This window comes from Leptosomus discolor, chromosome 25 (genome assembly GCF_034619465.1).
Source record: "Leptosomus discolor isolate bLepDis1 chromosome 25, bLepDis1.hap2, whole genome shotgun sequence".
In the NCBI taxonomy this organism is placed as follows: Eukaryota; Metazoa; Chordata; class Aves; order Leptosomiformes; family Leptosomidae; genus Leptosomus; species Leptosomus discolor.
The window spans coordinates 5,766,109-5,791,378 of NC_141415.1; the positions used below are offsets into that span (position 1 = coordinate 5,766,109).

The 25,270-nt window shown below is 57.1% G+C and overlaps 3 protein-coding genes and 1 non-coding gene across 4 annotated transcripts; 2 read left to right on the forward strand and 2 right to left on the reverse strand.

Moving 5' to 3' along the window:
* Window positions 1–3,305: 3,305 nt before the first annotated feature.
* On the forward strand, window positions 3,306–5,035 carry PHOSPHO1 (phosphoethanolamine/phosphocholine phosphatase 1). Its single transcript, XM_009954727.2, has 2 exons — window positions 3,306–3,405; window positions 4,226–5,035. The coding sequence occupies exons 1-2, from the start codon at window positions 3,361–3,363 to the stop codon at window positions 4,985–4,987; spliced, it is 807 nt and encodes a 268-aa protein (XP_009953029.1). The 5' UTR covers window positions 3,306–3,360; the 3' UTR covers window positions 4,988–5,035.
* A 2,289-nt stretch (window positions 5,036–7,324) lies between these two features.
* Window positions 7,325–11,813, reverse strand: ABI3 (ABI family member 3). The gene is made up of 8 exons (XM_086478180.1): window positions 11,694–11,813; window positions 10,511–10,678; window positions 9,514–9,690; window positions 8,775–8,857; window positions 8,522–8,617; window positions 7,938–8,119; window positions 7,681–7,806; window positions 7,325–7,485 (listed from the first exon to the last, which is right to left on the reverse strand). The coding sequence occupies exons 1-8, from the start codon at window positions 11,811–11,813 to the stop codon at window positions 7,325–7,327; spliced, it is 1,113 nt and encodes a 370-aa protein (XP_086334306.1).
* Window positions 11,814–14,357: 2,544 nt separating this feature from the next.
* On the forward strand, window positions 14,358–14,942 carry GNGT2 (G protein subunit gamma transducin 2). The gene is made up of 2 exons (XM_086478001.1): window positions 14,358–14,441; window positions 14,817–14,942. The coding sequence occupies exons 1-2, from the start codon at window positions 14,358–14,360 to the stop codon at window positions 14,940–14,942; spliced, it is 210 nt and encodes a 69-aa protein (XP_086334127.1).
* A 2,969-nt stretch (window positions 14,943–17,911) lies between these two features.
* Window positions 17,912–17,983, reverse strand: TRNAQ-UUG (transfer RNA glutamine (anticodon UUG)). Its single transcript has one exon. It is a non-coding gene; the product is annotated as a tRNA-Gln (tRNA).
* Between the last annotated feature and the right edge of the window lie 7,287 nt (window positions 17,984–25,270).

Genomic DNA, 25,270 nt, shown 5'->3' on the forward strand with positions numbered 1-25,270 from the left:
CTCTCGCTTTGCCCTTAATACTGTTCCGGGGGGGGGTGGGGGGGTGGACAAACGAGTTTGCCAAAGGTCAGTGGTTGGGTTTGGAGTTAAAATTAAAAAAAAAAAACCAAACCCAAACACGTTGTACGCCCCCCAAACACCAAATGGTTTTTTAAGGTTAAAACCAGGTAAGAGCAGAATACGCCGGGTAATTCAAACCAGCCAGACTGGGCCTGCAACTGGGAAATGCCCCCGTGGCCCCTCACTTTCGAGGCTCAGCAGTGCCCAGCTCTGAAATGAGGTGCTGATCCCCCTCCACGCTCGCTGCGGTGCGATGGGGGCTCGTGGAGGGCCTGATCCTGCAGCGGAGGGCAGGGGGGTAGCGCAGCCCCCCTCCATGCAGCTCCTCCTGCGCTGAACTCCTTGCGGGATGAAGCCCCAATCTGATCAGAGATCAGCTCAGAGAGGAGGGCAGTGGGTATGGCTGGGCTTCAGCCTTCCCTCCCTGGGCTTTTTCGGGGCAGAAGGATCTCGGGATGGCTGGAGGCATTGCCAGAGGGGAAGAAAACATCAGGATTTTGGGGATCATACCCTGGGAAATGATTCTCTCGGTGATCCCAGCAGCTCACCGCCTTGATCAGGCGTTATCTTGACCCTCCTCCCGAATTCACTTTGTTTAATTGACGCCATGAATGAGCAAATACCTGTTTTATTTTCTGGCTCAACATTCAGGCTTTGCGTAGCGTCAGGGAGCTTTGCTCTGGTTTTGGAGGGAGTCCCTATTTTTTTGCAGAAGGTGGACAGACGCGCTCCCGGGAGGCAGCCGCCGGGTGAGTCATCCCCACGCAGAAAGAGCTCTGCTGGGAGCAGTGACACCCTCCTGCGGGGATTTCGCTTCTCCCTACCCGGGAGGGTACCCACAGGCACCGCCAGCTCCTGGCTGGATTTAACGGGGGGAATTTAGGGCCGGGAAATTTGCTAAGTATTTTTTTTCTCATCTCCGCCCCGCAGAGTCAAGGTTTGAGTTGGCGGCTGCCAGAGCCCACAGCTCAGCCTGCTCGTCTTTACTGGAGAGGACGAGCGCTGGTTTATTAAGATATTTATTATAATAAATAATAAGGTTTATTATTTATTATATCCTAGCACTGGTATCTCCCTTTTCTGCATGGAAAGGGGAAAACCGCACATGGGGGAAGGACGTGATTTGCCCGACAGCCCCCGGAGGCTGGTGATGGAAAGTCCCATCCTAGACCTTTATTCGCTAAATAACCCTGGCTGAGAGTTTCATTTCTCTGCGTAAAAGCAATGCACATTGATGCAATCAATAGCGGTGTTGGGGACGGCTGAGAGCAGAAGACGGCTCTTGCGGAAGCGTGGCAGGGATGCTCCGGTCTCCTGCCGGTAGATGTGGGCAGCAATTGTCCAAGCTGACTCCACGGATTGTCGTTTTCCTTAGAAATCCCATAGAAAATGGTCCGGTGGCCTCTCTTCTCCCCCACAACGGGGACGCTGCGGTCCGGGAGAGGCTCTGTGCAGCGGCGGCAGTGCCAGGGGACACCGAGGCAAGGAGCCTGGTAGAGCAATGATTTTGTTTTCCAGCTTGTGGGAGCTGCTGGATTTATCCCTGCTGGGGCTCTTGGTGCTTCGGGGAGAGCAAAGCGATGCCAGGGAGGCGGGGAGGGGAGGCAGGAGCTCGCAGGGAGCTCTGCTGAGGATAAACCACCGTGAGGTGGAGGTGGACGATGCTGCTGCTTTCAACCTCGTGCTGGTCAGCTCTTGAAGGAGAGCTGAAGGCAGCCAAAAGAGACCAAACTGGCTTTTCCCCGACTCGTAGGTCAGGTTTTTTATGTACATAACAAAACGTTCATTCAGGAGAGGGGGCTGAACAGAAGGTGTTTGGGGAACCTCAGCTGGAAAGTGCTCAAGGGACTAGGGATTGCGCAGAGCTTGCTGTTCAGGTCTGTGTTTGACCTCATCTGCCTGGAACCCACCACGTGTACTGTTGGCCTTCCCTGTCCTGCAAAATGCAAACATCTTGGGTCCCAGAAGAGCTTTTCGAGGGGCAGGTTAGCTCCCCGTGTCCACGTCGTCCCTCGCAGTTGCCCGTAACGGTGTCCACGGGGTTAACCAGCCGTTCCAGGGCTCTTTCCCTGGGCTGCTGCGTCGGTACCACAAAGTCTCCCTAAGGCTCTCTAAACCCAAATTATTTTCTCACCGCTGGCATCTCTTCAGAATAGAACGACAAAACCAACAATTACTCTTTCAAGTTGAATCTATTTTTCTGTTTCACTTGGTTTGGACCTGAAAATCGCGGTGGCTAATCCCACTCCCAGGCTGGCTGTAGCTTTATTTGCCTTCAAATGATGTCTATAAATAAACATCATCTTTTGATGGAGGCTTCTACAAAGAAATACCTCATGTTTGGTTTGAAGGTTTCACAAAAAGTCACTTTGACGAGGTTCCAACCCGGGGTTTAATCTGGAGTGCCCGCTCCCTTTTGCAGTCTGCTACCTTTGAGGTGCGGCTGTGGTTTATTATTTCAGCAGAGTCATGAATCGTGTTTGTGCCCAAAATAGTTCGATGCTGGGCTTCAAACCAGCCAAATCCCCCACAAATCACCTTCAGCGGAGAAACTCTTCCCGTTGTCACGCTGCCGACAAAAAACTTCATTGAAATCCTCCCAGCCCCAGCTAAGCTACTGGTGCCCAGTTCAAATTTCCCGTGTCCCAGTGTGTTATTCCTCCCACTAACCATCCAGCTGGGTTTGGCTGCTAGGTTGGTGGGTTGTTTTGGTTTTTTTTTTTGAGGTTTCCCATCGTTCTGCTTTAATTGCTGTGGACCACAAGAGGTCGGCAAAATTCAGGAGACATAACCTGGCCTCAGCCTTCGCCCCGGGGCAGCAGACTGGCACATCCTCACCAGAGCTGCCTGGGCACCTGCTTTCATTCCAGGATAATTACTTCATGAAAAGAAACACCCCAAACTAATTACACTGGAAGAAAATCAGGGCAATTTTGGAACGGGCCATGTGGTGCCGGGGGTTTCTTGCCGAGCCATTCTGCTGGCTGCTTTCATGTGCGGCAAAGCCCGGGCGCTCGGGGGGGGGGAGGAATTAAGAGGGATCAGAAGCATTAAACGGGCTCTGCCCGCTCCCCCCCTCCGCTCTCCGGAGACTCCTTTAATTCCTCCATTCCTGGTACGAAAGGTCCCAACCTTGGAAGTTCACCGCAGGACGCAGAGCCTGGCCGTGCCGTGCCCGAAGGTGGCAGCCAGGGAAAACCCGAGCCATTAACCAAACTCCCCCTTCTTTGTGGTTTGCAGCCCGGCGAGCCCCGAGCGCTGCCTTCAGCAACGAGCTGCCCGCAGAGGGATGGTCTTAACATGAAAAGGTGCTGTGAGGGCGTTGGGCTGCCATGCCTGTTTAAGGTCAGTGCCATTCCTAGTGTCCCCTCCCTTCTCGGGGGGGCAGGGAGCAGGAATCGGGTCCCCATCCTGCAAACCTCTGGCCACGGGAGCAGCCGGGAGGGGAGCGGGTGCTGCTGGGGCCGTGGTGGCTTTAGCCGAGGGGAGCGGGGTGGGCGCGGGGAGGCTGGGCTGGGGCTCGCCGGCTTTGCGCCGGGTCGGCAAAGTGGGTCGACTTTGGGTTTAGAGCAGGGCAGGAGGCGGCTTGGAGTTCTCCCGGGCTTCTCAGGAGCCTGCGGTACCCGCAGAGCCCAACCCCGGGGGAAAAATCCATGAGGGAGGCAGCAAAAAACAAAAACCAATCTGCAAAATGTTTCCCTCTGTCGGGAAGAGCCAGATTTGTCCTGGCAGCAAGAGGGGTCTGCAGGGACGTAAACCCCTGTTCAGAGGTGGGACAGGAGCCAGTTGGGGAGTAACACACACACACACCCCCACACACCCCCTCAAGGACTTTCCCTGCACAAAATGCTGTCCCCGTGTCCCTTGGGAGGACGTGGGCAGCGGTCGCTCGGCCCAGTGACCGCCTTGACTGCGGGAACGGGATTAGCGGTGACAAAATGATCTCTTTATCGGCAGGATAAACGCCTTAGGGCCGGGGCCGAGGTATGTCAGCTGGGGATTAGCCCCCACCCAAGCCCAGCCGGGCTAATAAGCTGCCTGGGTGTCAGGTAGCCCAGGAGCATCGCTGGCAACCTCTTGCTGCCATGGTTGCCACGGTGGCTGTGCCAGGGCTGAAGCAAAGCGCCTTGAACTAACGGCTGGGCGTTATCCTTCCCCCTCGCAGGGTGTTGGTATGGCCAGCCCCCGGCCTCCCAAATACCTCCTCGTCTTTGACTTCGACGAGACCATCATCAACGAGAACAGCGATGACTCCATCGTCCGGGCGGCGCCGGGGCAGGCGCTCCCCGAGCACATCCGACAGACCTTCCGCGAGGGCTTCTACAACGAGTACATGCAGCGCGTCCTGGCGTACATGGGGGACCAGGGGGTCAAGATGGGGGACTTCAAGACTGTCTACGAGAACATCCCCCTGTCCCCCGGCATGCCAGACCTCTTCCAGTTCCTCTCCAAAAACCACGAGCTCTTCGAGATCATCCTCATCTCGGATGCCAACATGTTTGGCATCGAATGCAATCTGAGGGCAGCCGGTTTCTACTCCCTCTTCCGCAAGATCTTCAGCAACCCGTCCAGCTTTGACAAGAGGGGGTACTTCACCTTGGGGCCCTACCACAGCCACAAGTGCCTTGACTGCCCGGCCAACATGTGCAAACGCAAAATCCTAACCGAGTACCTGACGGAGAGAGCCCAGGAGGAGGTGGAGTTCGAGAGGGTCTTCTACGTGGGAGATGGTGCCAATGACTTCTGCCCTTCCGTGACTTTGACTTCAGCTGATGTGGCTTTCCCGCGGAAGGGCTACCCCATGCACCGGATGACCCAAGAGATGGAGAGGAAGCAGCCTGGAGCCTTCCAGGCCGCTGTTGTCCCCTGGGAGTCAGCTGCAGAAGTTGCCCGCTATCTCCAGGAGGTCCTCAAGAAGAAGTGTTGAGGGTGGCTCGGAAGAGACTTGCTTACTCGAAGCAGCTGGGAAAGGAGAAGCTTGGGGGGTGGGGGGGTGGGGTGGGGTCGCCTCCTGTACCCCACGCTCATCGGCACTGCTCGCTCAGCCCCACTCCTGGGTTGCTTTCCTGCCTTTCCTCTCCCAGCTCCTTTCTCCCCAGCGATTAAAGCACTTTCTCTAGGTGTCCCCCCCCCTTCTCCTTCCTCTGCCATGTTGAGATGAAGCCTTCTCTATGCAGCTCGGACATCTACCCAGCGCGGGTGTTTGCCAACACTAACAGTGATTTTTTTGTTGTTGTTGTTGTTGGGGGGGGTGTTTCCCCCTGTTTCCCTTTTGACTTCACAACAGCAATTCCTAAAAGACCAGACGCCGGCTCCCTGCGGGCTGGGCCCTGCACACGCTTCCTCCTGCCTTCATCCCCCTCACCTGCCCGACCGTGCCAGGAGCTGCGTGCCGTTGCCTTGAACCTGACGCTCGAGGCCTCCTTCCCTCTTTGGGTGGCCACTGGAAATTTAATCCGAGAAATTTGTGCTTGCCCAGGCTCCCCGGCTTGCCCTCCACAGCCTGCCCGGGAGGGCAGCCCCTGGCTCAGCTGCTGAGCCTCGCGACGGAGTTAATTGTCCCGTGAGACTTTATTCTCTGAGAAAACATGACGTGAGGGACAGGAAACCTTTTGGAAAGGTTGGGAAAAACCCCTTGTGTGCCCATCTCCACCCACTTGCCCAGGGCACAGGCACGGCGACCGCATCCCTCTGCGGGGAGGAGGACCTGCCCTTGCCTTCCACCTCCATCCTCTGCTTCTGCTTCCAGGGCACAACATTCCGCCCATGTCCCTGGGGTGGACAGGTTCCTCCTCGCCCCAAGCCATTACCAGTCATCTCCTGGTGTTTACTGGATCCTATCGACTCCCTTCGTACCCAAATTTCCCCTCCTCACCTGGTTAAGAGGTGCCAGACCTCCCCCCCCCCCCCCAGGAGGTGTGGTGCTGGAGCACTCCTCCTGGCACGGGATCCCCGGAGGCCAACCCCCTCCGCTCCTCCATGCCCCCCTTGCCCCGCTGCAGTATTAATTGCCCCGTCTAATTGCACTCTGCAGGGGGGGGACCTCCAGTATTCGCTGCTCTCTGGTGTTGGCTTCTCCTGGATTTATCCACAGCCTTACCGGCCCCCGAGGGTGGCTCGTAACTCCTCCAAAGCATAGAAACCCTGATGGCAAACCTGAGCAGTAAGGAAATAACCAAAGCAGCCCTGAGTTGTTCCTCCTCTATTTCGTTTCCTCCCACTTTGTTCTTCCTCCTCTGGAGCCTCTTCAACTGTGTGGAACTTAAAGCCATGGAATTAAAAAAAAAAAATACATATATATGTACATAGATAGAGATCTCTATATTGCGGATACGCAAGTTGTTTGTATCCAGGACATAAACCTGGGTGTGAAACAGCTCTCTGAGCAGCCCATACGTGTTGTTTCTCTTCCTTGGGCTGGTGAAAGGGGGGGAAACAGCATTGGAGGGGGAGCTGCAGAGCAGAGCCAGGTTCCAAGCGATGCAGGGGACCTTATAGGGACCCCTTTGGGGCAGGATTGGGCCCTGGCTCATCCTCTTCTGCATCTCAAGCTGATGGGGGATGGCAGGCGGGTTCCCTGGGGCCACAGCCGGGTGCTGCTTGTCCCCCTTGTCCCCGCGGGCATTCGGCCCCGTCTCTATCTGTGCTTTGGTCCTGCGCTGCCCTCGCTCCTCCCGCGGGGCTGGGAGCATCGCCAGGATCGGCCCACGGGGCCAACGTGCCGCCCGCCATGGTTCCATCGGCTGAGAGCTGCCGTGTCCTGGTGCTAAACCTCACCAGCACCACCGGGAGCTGCCATGATGGTGCTAAACCTCACCAGCACCACCGGGAGCTGCCGTGTCCTGGTGCTAAACCTCACCAGCACCACCGGGAGCTGCCGTGTCCTGGTGCTAAACCTCACCGGCACCACCGGGAGCTGCCATGATGGTGCTAAACCTCACCAGCACCACCGGGAGCTGCCGTGTCCTGGTGCTAAACCTCACCGGCACCAGCAGCAGCCAGCGCTGCTGTCATTAGAAACAGAGAGAAAAGGAAGAGGGGCGAGGGGGTGGGCACAGGGGGTGCTCTGGGTGCTGGAGGCTGCCAGGGTGCAGCGGGTGCTGGCAGCAGCACCCAGCCTGGCTGCCCAGGCAAGGGCTGAGCCGTGCAAAACTTCAGCTGTGCAAAGCCAAAAGTCCGAAGGCGAAGCGCAGCCCTGCCCGAGCGGGAGCGGGATGCGGCCGATGCGGGCTGGGGGATGCAGGGGGCTGCCTGCCCTCGCGGCTCACAAGGGCTCCACGTAATTGCCGGGGAAGAAACCCGCTTCCTCACCCATGACGCCCTCGCACCAGCCGTCTGAGTACCGCCGCGTGACGAAGAGGAGGGCGCCGGGCTGGAAGGAGAACTCGTTGTCCTTCTGCCGCGTGTAGGGGTAGATGGCCACCACTGCGAGAGGAAGGAGAGGGGGGCCATGGAGGGGACAGGCCACCACAGGGGACAGGCCACCAGCCAGGAAGGGAAGGAGGGGAGCAGACCCAATGCTGGGGCAGAGCTGGGCCCCTCAGTGCCGCGGTGGTGGGCAGGGGCTCAACCAAAAGCGCCACGGCGCAGAGATCAGGGGGATCTGGGGATCCACCGTACCTTTCTCCAGGTAGCTCTCCGGGACCCAGGGGGGGTCGTCTGCGGCGGGCGGCGGTGGCAGGGCCAAGTCCTCAAAGTTGGGCAAAGCTGGTGGCGGCGGCGGCGGCGGCTCGAGGTCATCGGGGGCTGCAAACCCCCCCCCAAAACCGATGGGGGATGAAGGGCTCCATGGGGGGCAGAGGCCACGTGCAGCCCCCCGCCATGTCCCTGCTAACCCCTCCGCCACGCTGAGCATCCCTGGACCACCGAGCGCTTACCTGGGGGCATGAGGTCCAGCGGGGGCACGGCCAGGTCCCCCGGCGGTGGCAGGGGCAGGTCCCCGGGGAGAGGTGGGGGTGGTGGGATGGCAGCCGCAGGCGGTGGGGGTGGCCCCGGTGGGGAGGGGAGCGGTGGGGGCGCAGGGATGCCTTCACCGGGGGCTGCCGGGGCTCCGCTCGAGCTGAGGGTGGAGGAGAGGTGGTGTCAGGGTGTGTGTGTGGGGGCAGGCTGGGGGGCTGGTTCTGCCCCCCACTCTTTGAATACAGACCGCTGCCCCATGCCAGGACTTGGTGCCACTTGCTGTGGTCGCCGTGGGGGCAGGGGATCCTGACATCATTGTGCAAACCCTGTACAAACCCCTTCCCCACCCTGTGCCTCAGTTTCTCCATTGGGGACCCTCTCCGTAAGAGGGTCTTTTTGCTCTAGGGACAAGCCCTGCCCAGGGTAGCAAATCCCCTCCTCCCAAACCCCATATTTTTTCCTCAAAACTCCTTTGCAGCAGACCCTTCCCTGAGTGGCGGGGTGACAGTGGCTGCCCGGGACTCTCCTGACACCCCCCCCAGGCCCTCCCGAACCCCGGTACCTGATGGATACCAGCGAGGAGGTGGAGGAGGCCGCGGAGAGCTTGCCCTCGGGAACCACGGGTGGCTGGATGGGCTCGGGGACACGGGTGCTTCTCCTGCGGGCAGAGCGGCCACTGAGTCCCCAGCCCGGCCGGCGGCTCGACGCGGGGATGGGACCCCAATGGCAGGAGCGTCGGGCGAGTCCCTGCCACGTGTCACGGCTCGGAAAGGCAAAGCCCCCAACCCCGCGCCCATCCCCACCCGCAGCCTCACCCCAGGGTGCCCGCAGCCTGCGCCGACGCCTTGATCCCCTTCCGAGCCAGGGTGCCCGTGCGGGACAGCTGGGTGCTGTGGTCCTGCGGGCACAGGGAGACACGGCGACGCGATGGGTGACGGCAACCGCAGGCGCCTCACCAACTCGTTGCACCCCAGAGGGCTGCGACACCCCCCCCCCCCCGCCCCCCGCCCCGGGAACCAGCACCCCCCGAGGTCTCTGCCGAGCCCCCGCCTCGATGGGAGCAGCCAAGCGGAAGGAGCCGCCGGCGCCGCGGTGCAGAGGCGGCCGAGAGGCACCTGCCACCGTGGGAACCACAGCCCCAGTGTCACCACTTCCCCTCCGCCTTCACCGGGGGCTCACGGCTGCGAGGCTGCCGAAACCTCCCCTCGCCGTGGGCGCCTTCCTGCCCGGGCGGTTTGGGTGCTGGGAAAGGCACCGTGGGGGTGAGAGCGTCACAGCTCAACACCAGCGATGGCGTTGGCTGAGCGTCGTGTGCCTCAGTTTCCCTTTGCTGTATTGGGCCGTGTTGTCCCCCTCCCCGTTCCCCCCCCAAGCCCCAGCGGGGGGAGTTCTGGAGTGAGCCGCAGGGCACGGACAGACCCCACTTCTCCATCGGGGAAGGGTTTAAGCCCCCCTACGCGCCCATCAGTGCAACGCTGGGGACATCGGGGGGCCAAGAAAGCCCATGCAAGCCCCCCTCACCCCCGTGGGACACTCTGCTAGCCCTGGGCTGACCTTTATGCCGTGGCCGATGTCATCCAGGACGCTGAAGTTGAGGGGTTTCCTGTAGTAGGGCTCCAGGCAGGGGAGGCTGGGGGGGGGCCTGATCTTCTGGTGGGACGGGAACCCCTTGCTGACGGTCAATGAGCCGATCTCCCGGCGAGACACCTTCTCCTTGTGCATGTCAACCCTCTGCAGAGACGACACTGTCACCACCATCCCATCCCATGTTCTCCCCCCGCCCCCTCCGAGTCTCCCTGCTTGTAAGGGAAGGGGTCACAGGGAAAGAGCAGGATTGAGCCTGAACCCCCCGGCCTGGCCAAAGTCGCCGGGGCAGGTCCTTCCCTGCTGCATCACAGCAGGATGAGGGATGCCCTTGATGCCACCACAGAGGATCTGGCCCTTCCTAAAGCAGGGGACAGGGGACAAGGCAGTGGCTGGGGTATGTGTGAGCCTCAGCCGCCCATAAGTTGTTTTCCTGCTGCTTCCAGCATGACCACAGGGTCCCATCTCCTCCCATGGCTGGAAAGGCTCCAGGTGGCTTCCAAGTGTCAGGAAGAGGGCGGGTGGCCATGGGATTCCGCATTGGTGTCCCTAAGCTCTGGGAGGACGAGGCCAGGTCGCAGCAAGGGGAAAGCGTAGCAGCCAGGCCAACACTTTGAGCCCCATCACTCCACTTTGGCTTCTCTTAGATTTCCCAAGCAGTTCCCACCATCCCTTCCATCGGGATTTGCAAGTGCCCAGACCGGGAGAACACCCCAGAGACCAGTTTCCCAACCCAAGATGGACTCGTCCCCCATGATGCGTTGGGTGACCCCCCACCACCACCCAAGGAGATGGTCTTGCACTTCCACTGCAAGGTGACGCTACAGAGGGGAGGGCTGATGGGCTCTTGAAGCTGTGGGGAAGGAGGGTCCTGAACCCCTTGGAGCTGCCCAAACCCCCTTTTCCATAGCCCACCCCCTTCCCAGGACCCAAACCCCAACAACACACGCCGGCAGGATGGTCCCACCTGGGCCACGCAGCTGACCTCGGCCTCCACCTTCCGCAGCTCGGCCGCCTGCAGGTCCAGCAGCCGGAGGAAGGCGGTGGCCAGGCTGCTGACCTGGTACGTGACGCTGGCCAGGGACTGCGTGCTCAGCGCCATCGTCTCCTCCAGCGCCTTCCTCTTGTCGCTCGCCTGGAGGGGGGAAAGCCAGCCGGTGGGACGAGCCCACCCCGCGCGGCCACCGCTGCCCTCCGTTCTCCACACTGGAGTCACACGGTGGCGAAGACGCTTCCTTCTGCTTTCCAAATGCATCAAACTTCCTCCGGCTCCGCCGGCGGGACACACGGGCACCCGTCAGGCGGCGGCACTCGGCTTTTCGGGCACCGGGGCTGCACCGTGATTCCTCCCTGGGGTGCTCGGCCTCCTGCCGCCCTTGGGGACAGCCTGGCCGGGCCACCAGCCGTGCTGGGGACGGCGTCTCTGTTCTCAGCACGTTTCCCCTTCAGCTCCGCTCCGGTGGGTCGAGCCCCTTGGGAGCAGCTTTGGGGTCTGGCTCGAGCCGGCGAGGCCACTGACACGGGCTCTGCAAAGCACGCAGGGACCCCTCTGGCCAAGACACTGTCCCCAAGAAACAGGGCCAGAACAAGCTTTTTCCCTCCTGTTTCATCCCAAAAGCTCCTGTCCACCCCTTGCCTCAGTGGGGGCCAGGCAGGGAGGAGGAGGAGGAGGAGGGATGCTGATAGCGGCAGAGCTTCACACTTGCTCTGGGTGTGCAGGCACCCAGCTCGCCTCTGCCCTGCCAGGAGGCACCTCCGAAACCCTGGGGACAGCCCAGGCAGGGCTGGTGTCCCTGGTCCCCTTCCAGGGCTTCTCCAGAAGCACCAAACCTCCGGCGCACTTTCCCTTTATCCCAAACCCACCCTGAGACCTGAGCAGAAAAGCTGCCGTGAAGCAAGAGGGGAAACTGAGGCACGAGAAAGAAAAACCCCACCGAACATCAGCGCGCAACAGCAGGAAGCTGACGGGGAGGCTCAGGCTCCCATCTCCGAGGGCAGAGCCTTTGCCGTCGCCCACCAGCCACCCCTCCGGGACCACCATCTCACCCAGGCTCCCGGCCGTCCCCAGCATCGCACCCAGCCCCAAAGCCGCAGTTTGTCCCCGCGATGTCCCCGGCTGTGTGTCCCCCCCCCCCCCCCCTTCCCCTCACCTGCAGGTAGTTGCTCTCGCAGTAGTCGGCGACCCTGCGGAGGTTGCAGTGGTGGTCGCGCAGGACCTGCCGCCCCGCCGGGATGTCGCGCTGCTGCAGCTGCTCCAGCTCCTCCGACATGGTGCCGGGCTCGGCTCCCACTTCCTCCCCGGCGCCGCGTTTTGAAGCTCGTGGCGGTGCTGACGCAGGGCCCGTGGGCGCCGCGATGTCCCCGTCCCACCCCCCCACCCCCCCCCCGTCCCTCAGGGACACCCCACAAGGCCTGGAGCCCACCCCGGCCACCTTCACATCGTGGCCCTCTGGAGAGCCGGGGGTGGTGAGGAAAGGTGGTGGCGGTGGGGGGCAGCGGGGAAGAAGCCAGCGTGGTCCCAGCCCCACGGGGGATGGAGGAGGGGGGGGCAGCCCCTGGCCATGGCTGGTGGTCAGCCCATGGGGGCAAGCGATGAGAGCGGCCGCGGCGGTGAAAGATGGGAGTCACAGAGGAACCGGTGACGCGGGGTGGGGGTAAGGGACCAAAAAAGACCCCGACCCTCCCCTCTTTGTCACCCTCCTGGTGGGGGTAGGGCTGAGCCGGGCTCAGGCGCATCCAGGGAGGGCGATTCCCTTCCCTTTGCCCCGAGATCCCGCCAAGGGCAGCGCTCTGCCTGCCAGGTCCTCCTCCCTGGAGCAGCCCCGCGCACCCCACGCAGCATCGGCCCCGTCACCCGGACCTCGCTCAGCTCAGGGCACGGAGGGATGTGACAAGTGACCCCACGGAGACGCCCGTCCTTGCCTCACCCGGGACACCGTGTCCTTCTCTGTGCTTTGCTAACAACGTTTCACCTCCCCACGGGGGAGGCTGTGCTGAGAGGAGGAAATTCCCACTTCCCCAGTGCTTGGAAATCCCCCTCCACCCTCTCCTCCTCCCCCAGGTGCTTCCTTGGGGCCTCCCAGGCTCTGTCCTCAGCCCCAGCGACTTTACACCGGCCAGACAAGAGCAAACCCCACGTTCGGGCTTGGCCCTTCCTGAGCCCACGGCCCCACCGGCACCAGGAGGAGGGAAATGATGAATTTCCTCCAGCACCGGCCCAGCTCCTCACACCCCGAAGGCCCAAGAGCCGCCTGAGCTGCTCCCGGCCCCCGACGAGGCTGCACCAGCCCCCCGAGGTCCCCTCGCCCCAGCTCCTCTCCATCCTAAACTCCACGAAAGCTGCTCTGATTCCCTCCACCTCAGCCAGGGCAGGACCCAGACACCCACAACAGGGGTTCAAGGGCTTCCCAGTCGCTCCAGTCACCCACCCACCCCACAAAGCACTTCTCCACCCCACCCTTCCTCCCCCATCCTCGCCCTCCCTGCAGCCCCACCACCGATTACCCTGGGCTTTGAGGCTAATGCCCAACACCTGACCAGCTTATTCTCCTGAGTCTATTATCAGCTTAAGGACCAAAGACATCTGCTCCCCGCTGCCCTCCTGGCGAGCTGGAGGAGTCTTCAAGCCTGGAGGAAGAGGGTGAGGGCTCAGTTAACGGCATCTCCTCCCCGATGGCTCTCTGAACGTCTCCACCACCGAGAGGGGCAACCCCTCGTCCCCGGAGGTAAGTGGCTTTGCTCCTTCCAGATACAAATGGCAGCGGGGGGGTCCACTCAGTTTGGGGGAGCCACGTTCTCCGTGGGTTGGGAACGTGGCTGTGCCACGGCTTTCGGCTCCTCACCCTCTGCCACGAGGGTCTCCCAGGGTTGACTATGCCCCGAGGGCATCGATGGGGAGAGGAGCGCGGGGCACCCAGGCCTGGAGAGCAGCTGCAGAAAACCAGCGGGGTCTGGGACACATGATGCCTTCCCAAGCAGGGCTGAGGTACGTGTCAGCTTCATCACGTTTACTTTTTTTATTTAAAAGGTTGTGGCCAGGCTTTTAAACCCAAGTTTTAACATGGGAACAGATCTCAGCAGCGCAGAGCAGCTGTGTGGGGAATCTCACATAACCCTTGGATGGGTTTTCAGGAAAAAAGAGCTGGGCTTTTCCAACCTCCGCGGCCCCAAAAACTTTTCAGCCGCAGCAAGCGACGCCTCCGCCTGCAAACAGGCGTGTTGGCAGCAACCAAGGGGCCATAATCCACGTTATCACTTACCTGGGGAGGAAGGCACGAGGGAAAAAAGAACAGTTTCTTAGAAAACCTGCAAAGATGCTCCACCCAGGCACAGGGCACTGCTCAGGAAGGTTTAGTTTGCAGAGCTGGGCAGCTCGTTTCTCCTACAAGGCTGCTCCTCTGCCAGCACCAAGGCGATGATGGGCTTTTCTCTGGCCTCAGCCGGCCCCACTCAACTGGCCACCTCGTGTCTTGGGGAAACAGCCTCTGTCGTGGCAAAGGCCTCTTTAAAAACCAGCCTGGATCCTCCCCCGCTGCCCTCACACTGCATCTGTGGCTCGATGGACCTGCTGGGAAGGAGCAAAGGAAAATCTGGTTAGAGCCGACGTTACCAGAAGGGTTTGGAAGGTGCCTGAAAGGTGCCTCCTGCCTTGGCTTATTTTTTTTTTTAGCATCAGCCCAGCTCTCCCCACGGGGGTAGCTCAGACACTGGCAGTTTGCAGTGCCGTGAGGGCCGAAGCAATGGCCCTAAGGTGCCTTAGGGGAAGCCCGGCTGTACGCTAATAACGAGCCATTTCCCTCTGGTCACAGGGCAAAATGGCTCAGGACATGACAGAGAAGGAGCTGCTGAAGATGGAGCTGGATCAGCTCAAGAAGGAGGTGAAGAACGAGAGGCAAATGGTGAGTCTTCCACCCAAAACGCAAAGGGGCTGTTCCCCAGGGTAAACTACCGCCCTGACCGCCCTGCAAAGGAAAAGAACCGCAACCCCCGAAGTGAAACCTCAGATACAGGCATGTGCGTTCACACCTCCCCCCCCTTAAGGCAAACGTCCCCCCACGGGCTTAGCCCCACATCTGAGAGCCCAGGGGCTACAGCCCCACACCCAGCAGGGTGCCCACAGCACGCTGGGGATGCTCTCGGGGCCGCCCCACGCTGGGTGGGATGTTCGTGGCCACGGTTCCCCTCTCCCAGCGGCACGGAGGGGTTTCTGGGGCGCAGCCCTGCAGCGAGGATTCGGTCCCACCACCCACCCCGAGCGTCTCCTTCCTCGGCAGGTCTCCAAGACCGGCAAAGAGCTCAAGGAGTACATCGAGTCCATGGCAGGCGAGGACCCGCTGCTGAAAGGGGTGCCCGAGGACAAGAACCCCTTCAAGGAGAAGGGCGGCTGTACCATCAGCTGACCCCTCGCTGCTGCCACCGCCGGGCACAGGGATGTTCCCGTGTGCCAGCCAAGACTGTCAGAATCCTGCTTTCCCCGTAGTCTCGGCGCTGGGGAGTCCAGAACCAAAGCGTAGCGCATCTAAAGGACAGCAAAAGGAAGAAAACGAAATAAAATTTAAAAAAAAAAATACAAAAAAAACCCCAAAACCAGAAGAAACAAGAAAAAACCCACTCGCCCCCCTGCCACCGGAGATGAGGTTCAGCAGCCAGCGCAGCGGGTGCTCCTGTGCTCTCACGGCTGAGCTACACTTGGCTTCCTGCAAGCAAAAACTTCTGCATTTTTAGCAACCAGCAGCCAACTGGGCTTTAACGAAACCACAGAGCTGTGGCTGGTCTCGGACTTCTCCCAGCAGCCCAACCCCGGAGCAGAAGAGCCTCCCAGCAGGACCTTGCTCAAGTCCAGCCTCGGTTTTTCCCACCTGGCACAGGAGGGCAACACACCCCCCCTCCCCTGCTGCTTGGAGGCTTCCAGGGGCCTGGAGCTTGATTCCCTTTATTCCTGCTGCTTGGAGGCTTCCAGGGGCCTGGAGCTTGATTCCCTTTATTCCTGCTGCTTGGAGGCTTCCAGGGGCCTGAAGCTTGATTCCCTTTATTCCTGCTGCTTGGAGGCTTCCAGGGGCCTGAAGCTTGATTCCCTTTATTCCTGCTGCTTGGAGGCTTCCAGGGGTCTGGAGCTTGATTCTCTTTATTCCTGCTGCTTGGAGGCTTCCAGGGGTCTGGAGCTTGATTCCCTTTATTCCTGCTGCTTGGAGGCTTCCAGGGGCCTGGAGCTTGATTCTCTTTATTCCTACGCCACCCTCCAGCCGGTGAGCGCTGCTGCCCACCACTCCTACAGCCCACGGCTCGTCCCCGCCGTGCCCCCTGCGTCGAGAGCCAGGGGGTGGGCAGAGCAGGGCTGGGTGGGTTTCAGCCAGCACAGGGTAGGGCGTGGGAAGGAGCGAGGCCTCAGGCAGCTTGTTCAAACCCTCACCCTGCCTCTCAGTCTCGCTTCCTCCCCTGGAAACCCCCTGTCAGCCGTGGGAAAGCGAGGCCAGGGCTGTCGGGTCCTGCCTGTGGCCGTGGTGGCTCTGAGCCGCCTCCACTTCATTGTCAGCTCCCCCCTACCGCCCCAATCGGGCCCCGTAGGGGCAGAAGGGCTGCAAAGCCTCGTCCCACCGTGTCCCATCAGTGACAGGGATGACTTGGAGCAGGCAGTTTGGGGGGTTAGCAGCTCCTTGGAGCAAGACAGGACTCGCCGGGCCCTAAGCTAGGAATGCCAGGCCATGATCCTCCTGCTCCCACGGGCAGCTGTTTTCTAGGACACATTTTATCCCTGCTTGATAGAAAAAAAAAACAAACAAACCACACATCAGGTGAGGCACAACCAGCTTCTGAGTTCAGTAGGGTGATACTTTGGGGAAGATTTGTGGGGTTTGGTTGTTTGAGGGTTTTTTGGGAGGTGTTTGAGTTTTTTTGTTGGTTTTGGGTTTTGTTTATTTGTTTTTTAAATCCACTACAGCTACACATTCTCTTTGGGAAACTCTCCAAAAGTTCCCCAGACGATCAGCCCCAAACAGAAGCAGTAGCTCTTTTTATTTCCCAGTCCCTCAGGTTCTGTCCCTGCTGCAGGCTGTCCCCATCCCCGCTTCTGCTTCATACCAGCCCACCTCTGACATCGCAGCAGCCCTCGGGCCCACAGCAAAGTGCTCCCCCAAGGCCCAAACAGCCTCTGCTCAGAGGTTACACACTCCCCATGGCAGATTCGGATGCAGCGAAGACGATGGCTGCAAAGTCAGAGCAGGAGCAAACCCCTTCCACCCAGTGTTTGGGAAGAGATGATGGTGCAGGAGGTGCCTGCTGCCTGTTGGGAAGGGTGTGGGTCTACTGCGATGCCGGCGGCTGCTGTTGGGGCTCCGGGAGCACGTGGAGACAGGCCTGGGACTAGTTTAGATGCCAGGCTTGCAGGGAAAGTGCTTTTTGCTCCACTTGGAGCAGTTTTCCTGCCTGCGAGGCCACCGCTTGGTCTCATCCATGGGGCGTGTGGGGGTCCCTCGGCACTCGGGGCTCCCTGGCAGAGGATACGGACAAGGAAGAGGCTTTTCCTCAGGTGGGGGGGTCTCCACCACTCCCCTGCAGTCAACACCTCCACTCCGTGGACCTCCTTAGCCAAAAAAACAAACAAAAAAAGATAAAGATAAAGGTGGTTTCGTTCTTTCTCGCAGACGCTAAATAAACCTGCCAGCTCCACCACGGCTTCTGTCTTTCTTACGGCAGCGAGGGGCAGGGTGGCGGGGCCGGTGGCCCTGAGGAGGGCGGCTCTGCCGGAGCCCCGGCTGCCTCTAATCCGGGGCGCTAACCCGGACGCGGCCGGGTTTTCTGTGCCGGGAGGGGATTGACCCGTTAATCGACGTTAAACGGCTGGAGACCTGCGTCACAGCCGGCTAAGCCGCTGCTGAAGGGATTCGGGACGCTTCGGGCCCAGCGGTGGCTTAAGCCGAGGCCGGGCCTGTGGAGCCGTTTCCCCGAGGCCTCCCCCACCGCCATGGCGGCCCCGCGGTATCCGCGGCGAGGCGGCGTCGCTGCGCGATAACGCAATGGGAGGCGGAGCGGAGCGCGCTTCTAGCCAATAGCAGCGCGGGGAGGTGAGAGTGTCAGCGCGCGCGCCCAATCAGCGACGGCAACTGGGAGCCGGCCAGCGGCCCTCGCTTCCCCCCTGGCCGCTCGCGCGCATGCGCAGTGAGAAAAGCCGGCACAAAATGGAGCCCGGCGGGGGGCCGGGAGGGTGCAGGGGAGGGGAGATATACCCGGTGCTGTCTCCGCCCCTCCGCACGCCCCCCCCCCGCTCCGCCGATTCGCGGCCTCCTCCCGCCGCGCTACAGGAGGAGCGGAAATTTAAAAAAACAAACAAACACACAAAAAAAAAATAAAGTAAAAAGAGGGAAGCCACACGAGGTCCCACCGAGATTTGAACTCGGATCGCTGGATTCAAAGTCCAGAGTGCTAACCATTACACCATGGGACCGCTACGGGAAGGGGCCCTCACCGCGCCTTCAGTCTATGCCGCCGCCCGCGGGTGACATGTCTGAGCCCCTCTTGTCGTGGCCCACCCCCCCCCCCCCCCGGACCGGGGCAACCGGGCCCTGCTTCCCGCCCCGCCGCAGGCAGCCTCCGGCCCTTCCCGGGCGGCTCAAGGGCACCGAGAGCGACCGACGGTCGCTCTCGGTGCCCTTGAGCCGCCCGGGAAGGGCCGGAGGCTGCAGCGCGGTTGGGGAGAGCAGCACCGCGGGGAGGGGGGGGGGGGGGGGGGGGTGTTGCAAGGCCTCCGCCCCCCCCCCTCCCAGCACCCCCGGGGGAGAAAATGGTATTAATTATTCCTACAACCCCCACTAAATCATGATTCCGGCCCTCTTGGGGTGCTACCGGCACGGAGGACAGGCTGTAGCATTCGCGGGGATGTCCCCGACCTTCACCGCTGCCACCCCCACCCCTTGTCCCCAACCTTCAACACCCATTTCCCCCCCTTTATTTCTCTATTTTTTTCCTTATTTCCCCTTTATTTCTCTATTTTTCCTCTGTTTCCCCCTTTATCTCTCTATTTTTCCTGTTTTCTCCCTTTATCTCTCAATTTTTCCTCTATTTCCCCTTTATTTGTATTTCCCCCTCTATTTCTCCCCTTTACTTCTCTATTTTTCCTGTTCTCCTTGCTTTCTCCCTTTTTTCCTCTATCCTTCCCCCTTATTTCTCCCTTTTTTCCTCTATCCTTCCCCCTTATTTCTCCCTTTTTTCCTCTATCCTTCCCCCTTATTTCTCCCTTTTTTCCTCTATCCTCCCCCCTTATTTCTCCCTTTTTTCCTCTATCCTTCCCCCTTATTTCTCCCTTTTTTCCTCTATCCTTCCCCCTTATTTCTCCCTTTTTTCCTCTATCCTTCCCCCTTATTTCTCCCTTTTTTCCTCTATCCTTCCCCCTTATTTCTCCCTTTTTTCCTCTATCCTTCCCCCTTATTTCTCCCTTTTTTCCTCTATCCTTCCCCCTTATTTCTCCCTTTTTTTCCTCTATCCTCCCCCCTTATTTCTCCCTTTTTTCCTCTATCCTCCCCCCTTATTTCTCCCTTTTTTCCTCTATCCCCCCCCTTATTTCTCCCTTTTTTTCTATCCTCCCCCCCTTATTTCTCCCTTTTTTTCTATCCTCCCCCCTTATTTCTCCCTTTTTTCCTCTATCCCCCCCCTTATTTCTCCCTTTTTTTCTATCCTCCCCCCCTTATTTCTCCCTTTTTTTCTATCCTCCCCCCCTTATTTCTCCCTTTTTTTCTATCCTCCCCCCTTATTTCTCCCTTTTTTCCTCCCTCAAACTCCATAAAACCACACCAATATTCCTTTTTTTTTTTAATTTGTTTTTTTTTTTCCTCTTTATTTTTAAAAATGAAACAGTGGAGTAAAGCGGTTTGTGGCAAACAAAACAAAACAAAACAAAAAAAACAAACCAAAACCAACAACAACACAACAACCTCGCTGGAAGAGAAATGGAGCCCACGTCCATCCGTAATCCCAACTCCACATCCAAGCCCACAAACTGCCTCGCGCGAGGGGACAAGGGAAGAACACGGATTAGAAGAGGCAAGGAGGAGAGGGAGGGGGAAAAGGCAAAAAGAAACAAATCGGCTGAAAAGAGGAAAAACCAATCTTGTTACAGGAAAGTACAATTATTTATTTTTTTTCTGAATAGCCTGAAATTATATTGGGGCGGCTGCTGGGAGAAGCAGCACCCTTGGGTGCACCCGTCCGGTGGATGAGGAGGTGCTGGGTGCTCCCGGTGTCGGGGTGCAGAGTGATGCGGCACCCCAACTTCAGCTCGATCACCCCCCTCGTGCTGCCATCAACCCGCTGCCGCCATCCTGCCCCAAAAAGCTGCTGGAAAAAAAAAAAAACAAAAAAACAACAACAAACCCCATCGACTGCCATTTCCCCAGCAAAAAAACGGGGTTCAGCCCTGCCGGGCTGGGGAAGCAAGGCGGATGGAGGCGTACGGCTGATGGAAGAAGTAAATATCCAAGTTCAAAAGGAAAAAAAAAAAAAATAAAGTCATGGAAGATTGAGCATTAAAAAAAAAAAAAAATAAATCAGTCACAACCAAACATTTCGGACTGCTGAGGTCTGGAGCTTTTACAACTAATGGCCACTTTAAAGTGAAAAGAAAGCCCATAAATTCTATTTTTAAAGAACATTTTTCTTTGGAAAAAGAGAGTAATTTTTTTTTTTTTTTTTCCCCTAAACTACAGCATGTGGAGTTGCCACTACCTAGCTTTTAATCTATTGTCGCTAAGAGGTAGATAAACAAAAATGAATTGGTTATATATAAAGTCGTGCCCCCGGGTTCGACGTGCGGTGAAGCTGAGGGACTCCACGGGCACTGGCCGCTCGGGGCTCTCAGGAAAATCTCGGGCTTCCCGGGGGGTTTCGCCTCCTCTGGAGCCACCCTAAAATTTGTCGCGTTTCAATTCGGCTGCAGGAGCCAACGGAGGCGGCAGTGGCATGGGGGGGGTGTCGTGGTTTAGGGCAAAATTTCCTCCTGAAATCAAGGAATTTGACCCCGAGGTGAATCCAGATGCGCTTCGAACGAACAGACGCAATTAACTGCTGGGTCACAAACGCTCACACCAATTATGGCCATTTTAAGGATTACTTTCTGCCCTGATACCGGTCAATCCCATCGATTTGCTGCGACAGGAGAGCCCAGCGAGCCCAGCGCCAGTCCCTGCCTCCCATCCCTGCCTCGGGCAGCTCTGCCGGGGCCGTGCTCCGGATCAGCCCTTCCCCACCCCGAAACATCGGCAAAATCCTTCCCGCTGGACTCGGTGTTGCTTTGCAGAGACCATTTCCCAGACTAGTCCAAAAAAAATGGCTTCAGTTCTGTCATCCTGACTCCTGGGGCTTAAATTATTAATTAAACATTATTTTTAAGCAAAACAAAAAAATCCCTTTCGGTGTTAGCTCATGCTGATCTGCAGCACCCAAATACTTTCCACAGTTCATAACCCACCGCTCTGCCGCACCGGCGGGGACAGGCTGCTGCCGTGGACCGGCAGAGCATCCCACCACGGTCCAGGAGAGCATCCCACCGGCACGGTTTGGCAGAGCATCCCACCGCCCTGGTTTGGCAGAGCATCCCACCGTTGCCGCGCCCCGCCGCAGCTCAGAGAGGTATTTGTCTTCAACAAAAAAAACTAAAGAATCCTGGAACGTACAGTAAAGCAGCAGGGATCAAACGCCCACCCGAGTCAGCCCGGGGCTGACTTTTCAAGGGGTCCGACTTGGCCACTGTCCCAACCCACTGCCCTCCTGGCATCCTCCAGAGCCTTCCTCATGGCTCTCCTCGTCCTCCTCCACCACGCAGCTCTCCCTAACCACGAGGCATAAAGCCAGGATGCCAAAACCGCCTCCCCACCAGCCGGGAGGGTCTCTGCTGAGTTTGGGGGTGCCGGAGGCTGGATCCTGCCATGGGGGGGGATCCGTCCGTCCCTCGGGGCTCCCTGTCAGCTCTGAGGTAGTTTGCACATGTACGTTTCCAGCTCGCAGCACCTGCATGGTCTCCGAAAAAAAAAATTCATGATTTAAGAGCCTCTGGCTGGTTTCGCTCTGCTCTGGATCTCATCCACAATCACAAAGGAGTTCAAAAAGAAATAAATTTTTTTTAAAAAAACCTAACAAAAGGCAGAAGAAAGGCTGATTCGACCGAATGGGGACGCATCCCTCTCCTCCCCACACCGCCATCGGGCATCCTGAATTAATTCTAGCCTTGAAGAGTTACTGCCAAGCACCCGCTCCGAGGCCGATTCCCAAGCGCCGCGTACCCGGCAAGGGGCCACCCGCCTCCAACCAGCGGATCGAAGCCTCCCGCACTCAAGCACGGCTCATTCCCGCTGCCCCATTGCCTCTCCCAGCTTCCAAAGCAAATCCATTGCCAAATCCAGCCGGGAAAGCCCAGCGCCGGACGCGGCACGGCACAGCCCGAGCGGCTGCCGGGAGCCAGCGCGTTACGAGGATGCTTCAATACTTCCGTGCCCTCTCAGGAGAACACACGTTTTCACAGGATCACACCGATTTCATCCAAACAAAACAAAAAGCTACAACGGAAAAAAAGAAATTAAAAACGACGGAAAAAAGAAAACAATCAGACGCACCCCCCCAAAAAAAAAAACCCTCAACCCTCAGTTACTAAATTCTCTGAAAATAAGAAAGTTCCAAAAAATATCAAAAGCCTATGTTGTGTGGACCAGCAGGGGACGGGGAGGGAAGATCTCTATCGATAAAAAGAAATTAAATTAAAGAAATGTCTTCAACTGTCTTATAGCAAGTTTGCGTTTCTGATCTTTTTTTTTCAGAGTCTAGAAAACACTTAAAATAGTTGGAGCTAGAAATTAAAAATGTTTTTGTTTTTTTTTCTGGCACTGAATAACTATCTGACTAACTTTTACTGCTTCCTTCTTTTTCTTTTCTTTTTTTTTTTTTTCTTTTTTTTTTTTAATGCACTAAAAAAATAAAAACGAACCCAAAACCTAATGCCCAGGAAACATAAAATGTAGCTTAGAGGCAGTTTCTTTTCAATATTTACAATGGATTTTCCTCTAGTTTTGACTCTGTAAAACCCTTCCACGCTCGTCAGCCAGGTCCGGCTACAGGGAAGGAGCACGGCCCCGGCATCGCCGCTGAGCCCACGGATGCTCTTAGCAGCTGAGAAAGCATTCGGAGCTTGGAAGAATAGAAACATTAGCTGGGATTTTGGGATATTTTTTTTTCCTTTTTCTCTCTTTTTCTCCAGCTGAACGGCAGAAGACGACTCTGATAGCATTCAAATGAGGCAAACCCCCAAATCCATGTCTCTCCGTAGCGCAGCAGCGGCTCGTTCCGGCGATGCTTTGCACGGGAGACGGCACCGAGGAGCGCCAAGTGCTTCCGAGACGTGAATTTGTTCATCCTCACACCGAGCCTGGGGGGTAGGAGAGCAGCATCACCCCCGGGGGGGAACCCGAGGCACGGAGAAGTGCTTTGCTTGCTCGCTTTCCTTCTCGCCCACCGGCAGGAGAGGCAGCCAGCGGCACAAGCTCTGCCTGCTCGCTGCCTGCAACTCCCCCCCCCCCCCAGCATGACCCGCTGACCAGAAACCCAGTTTCCCCAGTTTCCCCAATCCCACCCGGAAGCTCCCTATGTCCCAGTTTTAAAACTCCGCATCCTTCCTCACCCCATGGATAAGGATGTTTCAGGGCAGCAGCCGACCCCGCCGTGCGCCCCAGGACGGGGCAGGGCTGGGGCTGCTCCTTGCTCATGGGGGAAAAAAGAAAAATGACAATGAAAAAAATCAAACCACGATCATTTCTGCCAGGGTAAAGACAAGGCAGAGAGGAGCTGACGGCACCTCTCACCCCTCCGTGCGGAGGTTCCCCCTAAATTACCTTTGATTCTGGTGCAAAGAGAGCGGCTAGAGGAGCTACCGCGGGGCCGGGGATCCTTCCTGCTTGCTTTTGGGGTTCATTAGAGCTTTTTTTTTTTTTTCCTGCTTATTCATTCCAGGCCTGATCCAGGGCTCGCTCGTGTCTCCTGCCACTCATCTCACCAGCCAGTCACGCCGGGGATCCCGGATTATCCTGCTTTCACTCTTCCCAGCTCAGCTTGGCTCCGGAGAAAGATGGGAGATGCTTGGAGGCGTCTTCCTTACTGCAAATCACTTCATACAAATAATTTCCCTCGGGGAAAACAAAGAGATTCTCCCCCACCCCACCCCCCCCCAAAAAAAAAAGTACCGATTGCTCCTATGTTACGGCAGTGGGACCAGCTTGGGGGTAGGAAACAGCATCAAAGGTTTCCCTGAATCATCAGATTTTAGGTCAAGATCTTCTCACTGCAACAACCAGATCACCAGGACTGGGGGTGCTTGGGGTGGGATTTGGGTTTGGGTTTTGGGTTTTTTTTTTTTTTCATCCCTCAATGATACAGTTTGAACCAGTTATCAAAAACGCTTGCTGTCGGAAAAGACAATTATAATCACCGATGTCTGAATACACTGTTCTGTGCAAGGCTGGAATAAAAAAAAAAAAAAAAAAAAAAAGTAGAGAGCCAGAAATTTCAAGTAATAAGAAACCGTTTTTCCTAGGACAAATGCCAGTCTTCCCATAAAAAAAAAAAAAATATATATATATATATAAAAAAAAATGAAGAAAACCCCACGGAGGCCCCTCTCCCACCACCCCGAGGGGCAAGAGCTGCGGGCTGGGCGCTGCCAAGTCCTAATTTTGCTCTTTTGATCCCAAATTTACGGGAAAAAAAAAAGGGCCAGTGACGGGCCAGACCCCACGCTCCTCATCCACCCCAAATATTGTGTGTGTGTGGGAAGAGGTACAGGGCGGTGGGATGGGGACGGCAGCGCCCGCCGCTCCCAAATTCATTTTACCACCGCCGAATTTTTTATATTTTTCAACTACCATTCAAGCAAGGGTCGTTTTCCTGCAGGTACGGTGAAAAACAGTAAGATGGGACTTAAAAAAAAAAAAAAAACCCAACCCTGTGAACGTTTTAGAGCAGGCAGAGAGGTTCAGGCCCATCAGTCCTCAGGGTTGGATTCATCCTCTCTCTCCTCGATGTGCGTTTATATATAAAAAAAAGGGCTCCCGTTAATTTCTCTCTCTCTCCTTCTCACTTTTTTTTTTTTCCTTTTTTTTTTTTTTTTTTTAAATTGCTTATCCTCGGTAAAACGGAGGCAAATCTCTGTAAAATATTTAACAGCATCATAGTGGAGAAGATGGTTCGACACTGCCTCCGTGGCAACACAGGAGGCCGATTCATTTGGGTTCTGGGATATATATAAATATATATAAATATATATATATATATGGCTTCCAAGTGTTTGAAAAAAAAATCGCCTGAGCTGGTGTGGTTTAAATACCAGCAAACCCCGTGTACCCCACTTTGCATAGTCAACGCTGCCCTAGGAGTCCGTCCTCGCATCGCCGGGAGTGGAAGATTTCTGATCCCAAGCTCTTTAATAATCTGATTTCTCAATGGAGTTGGATTGAGAAAGGCCTTTCAGCCAGTGGCAGGTTTTGGTTGAGGTGGTTTTTTTTTGTTTTTAATTTAATCAAAAAAAAAAAAAAGAAAAAAAAAAGAAAAAAAAAGAAAGAAATGATGTTTTTCCAATTGAAAAAAGTTGGTGGGCTCCAATTTGTCCAAGGTCTCAAAGAGTCGCGACATCTGACAGCTCTTGTGTTGTGGTAAAATTCATTAACTGGCTTGAAAAGGCCAAAAAAAAAAAAAAAACCAA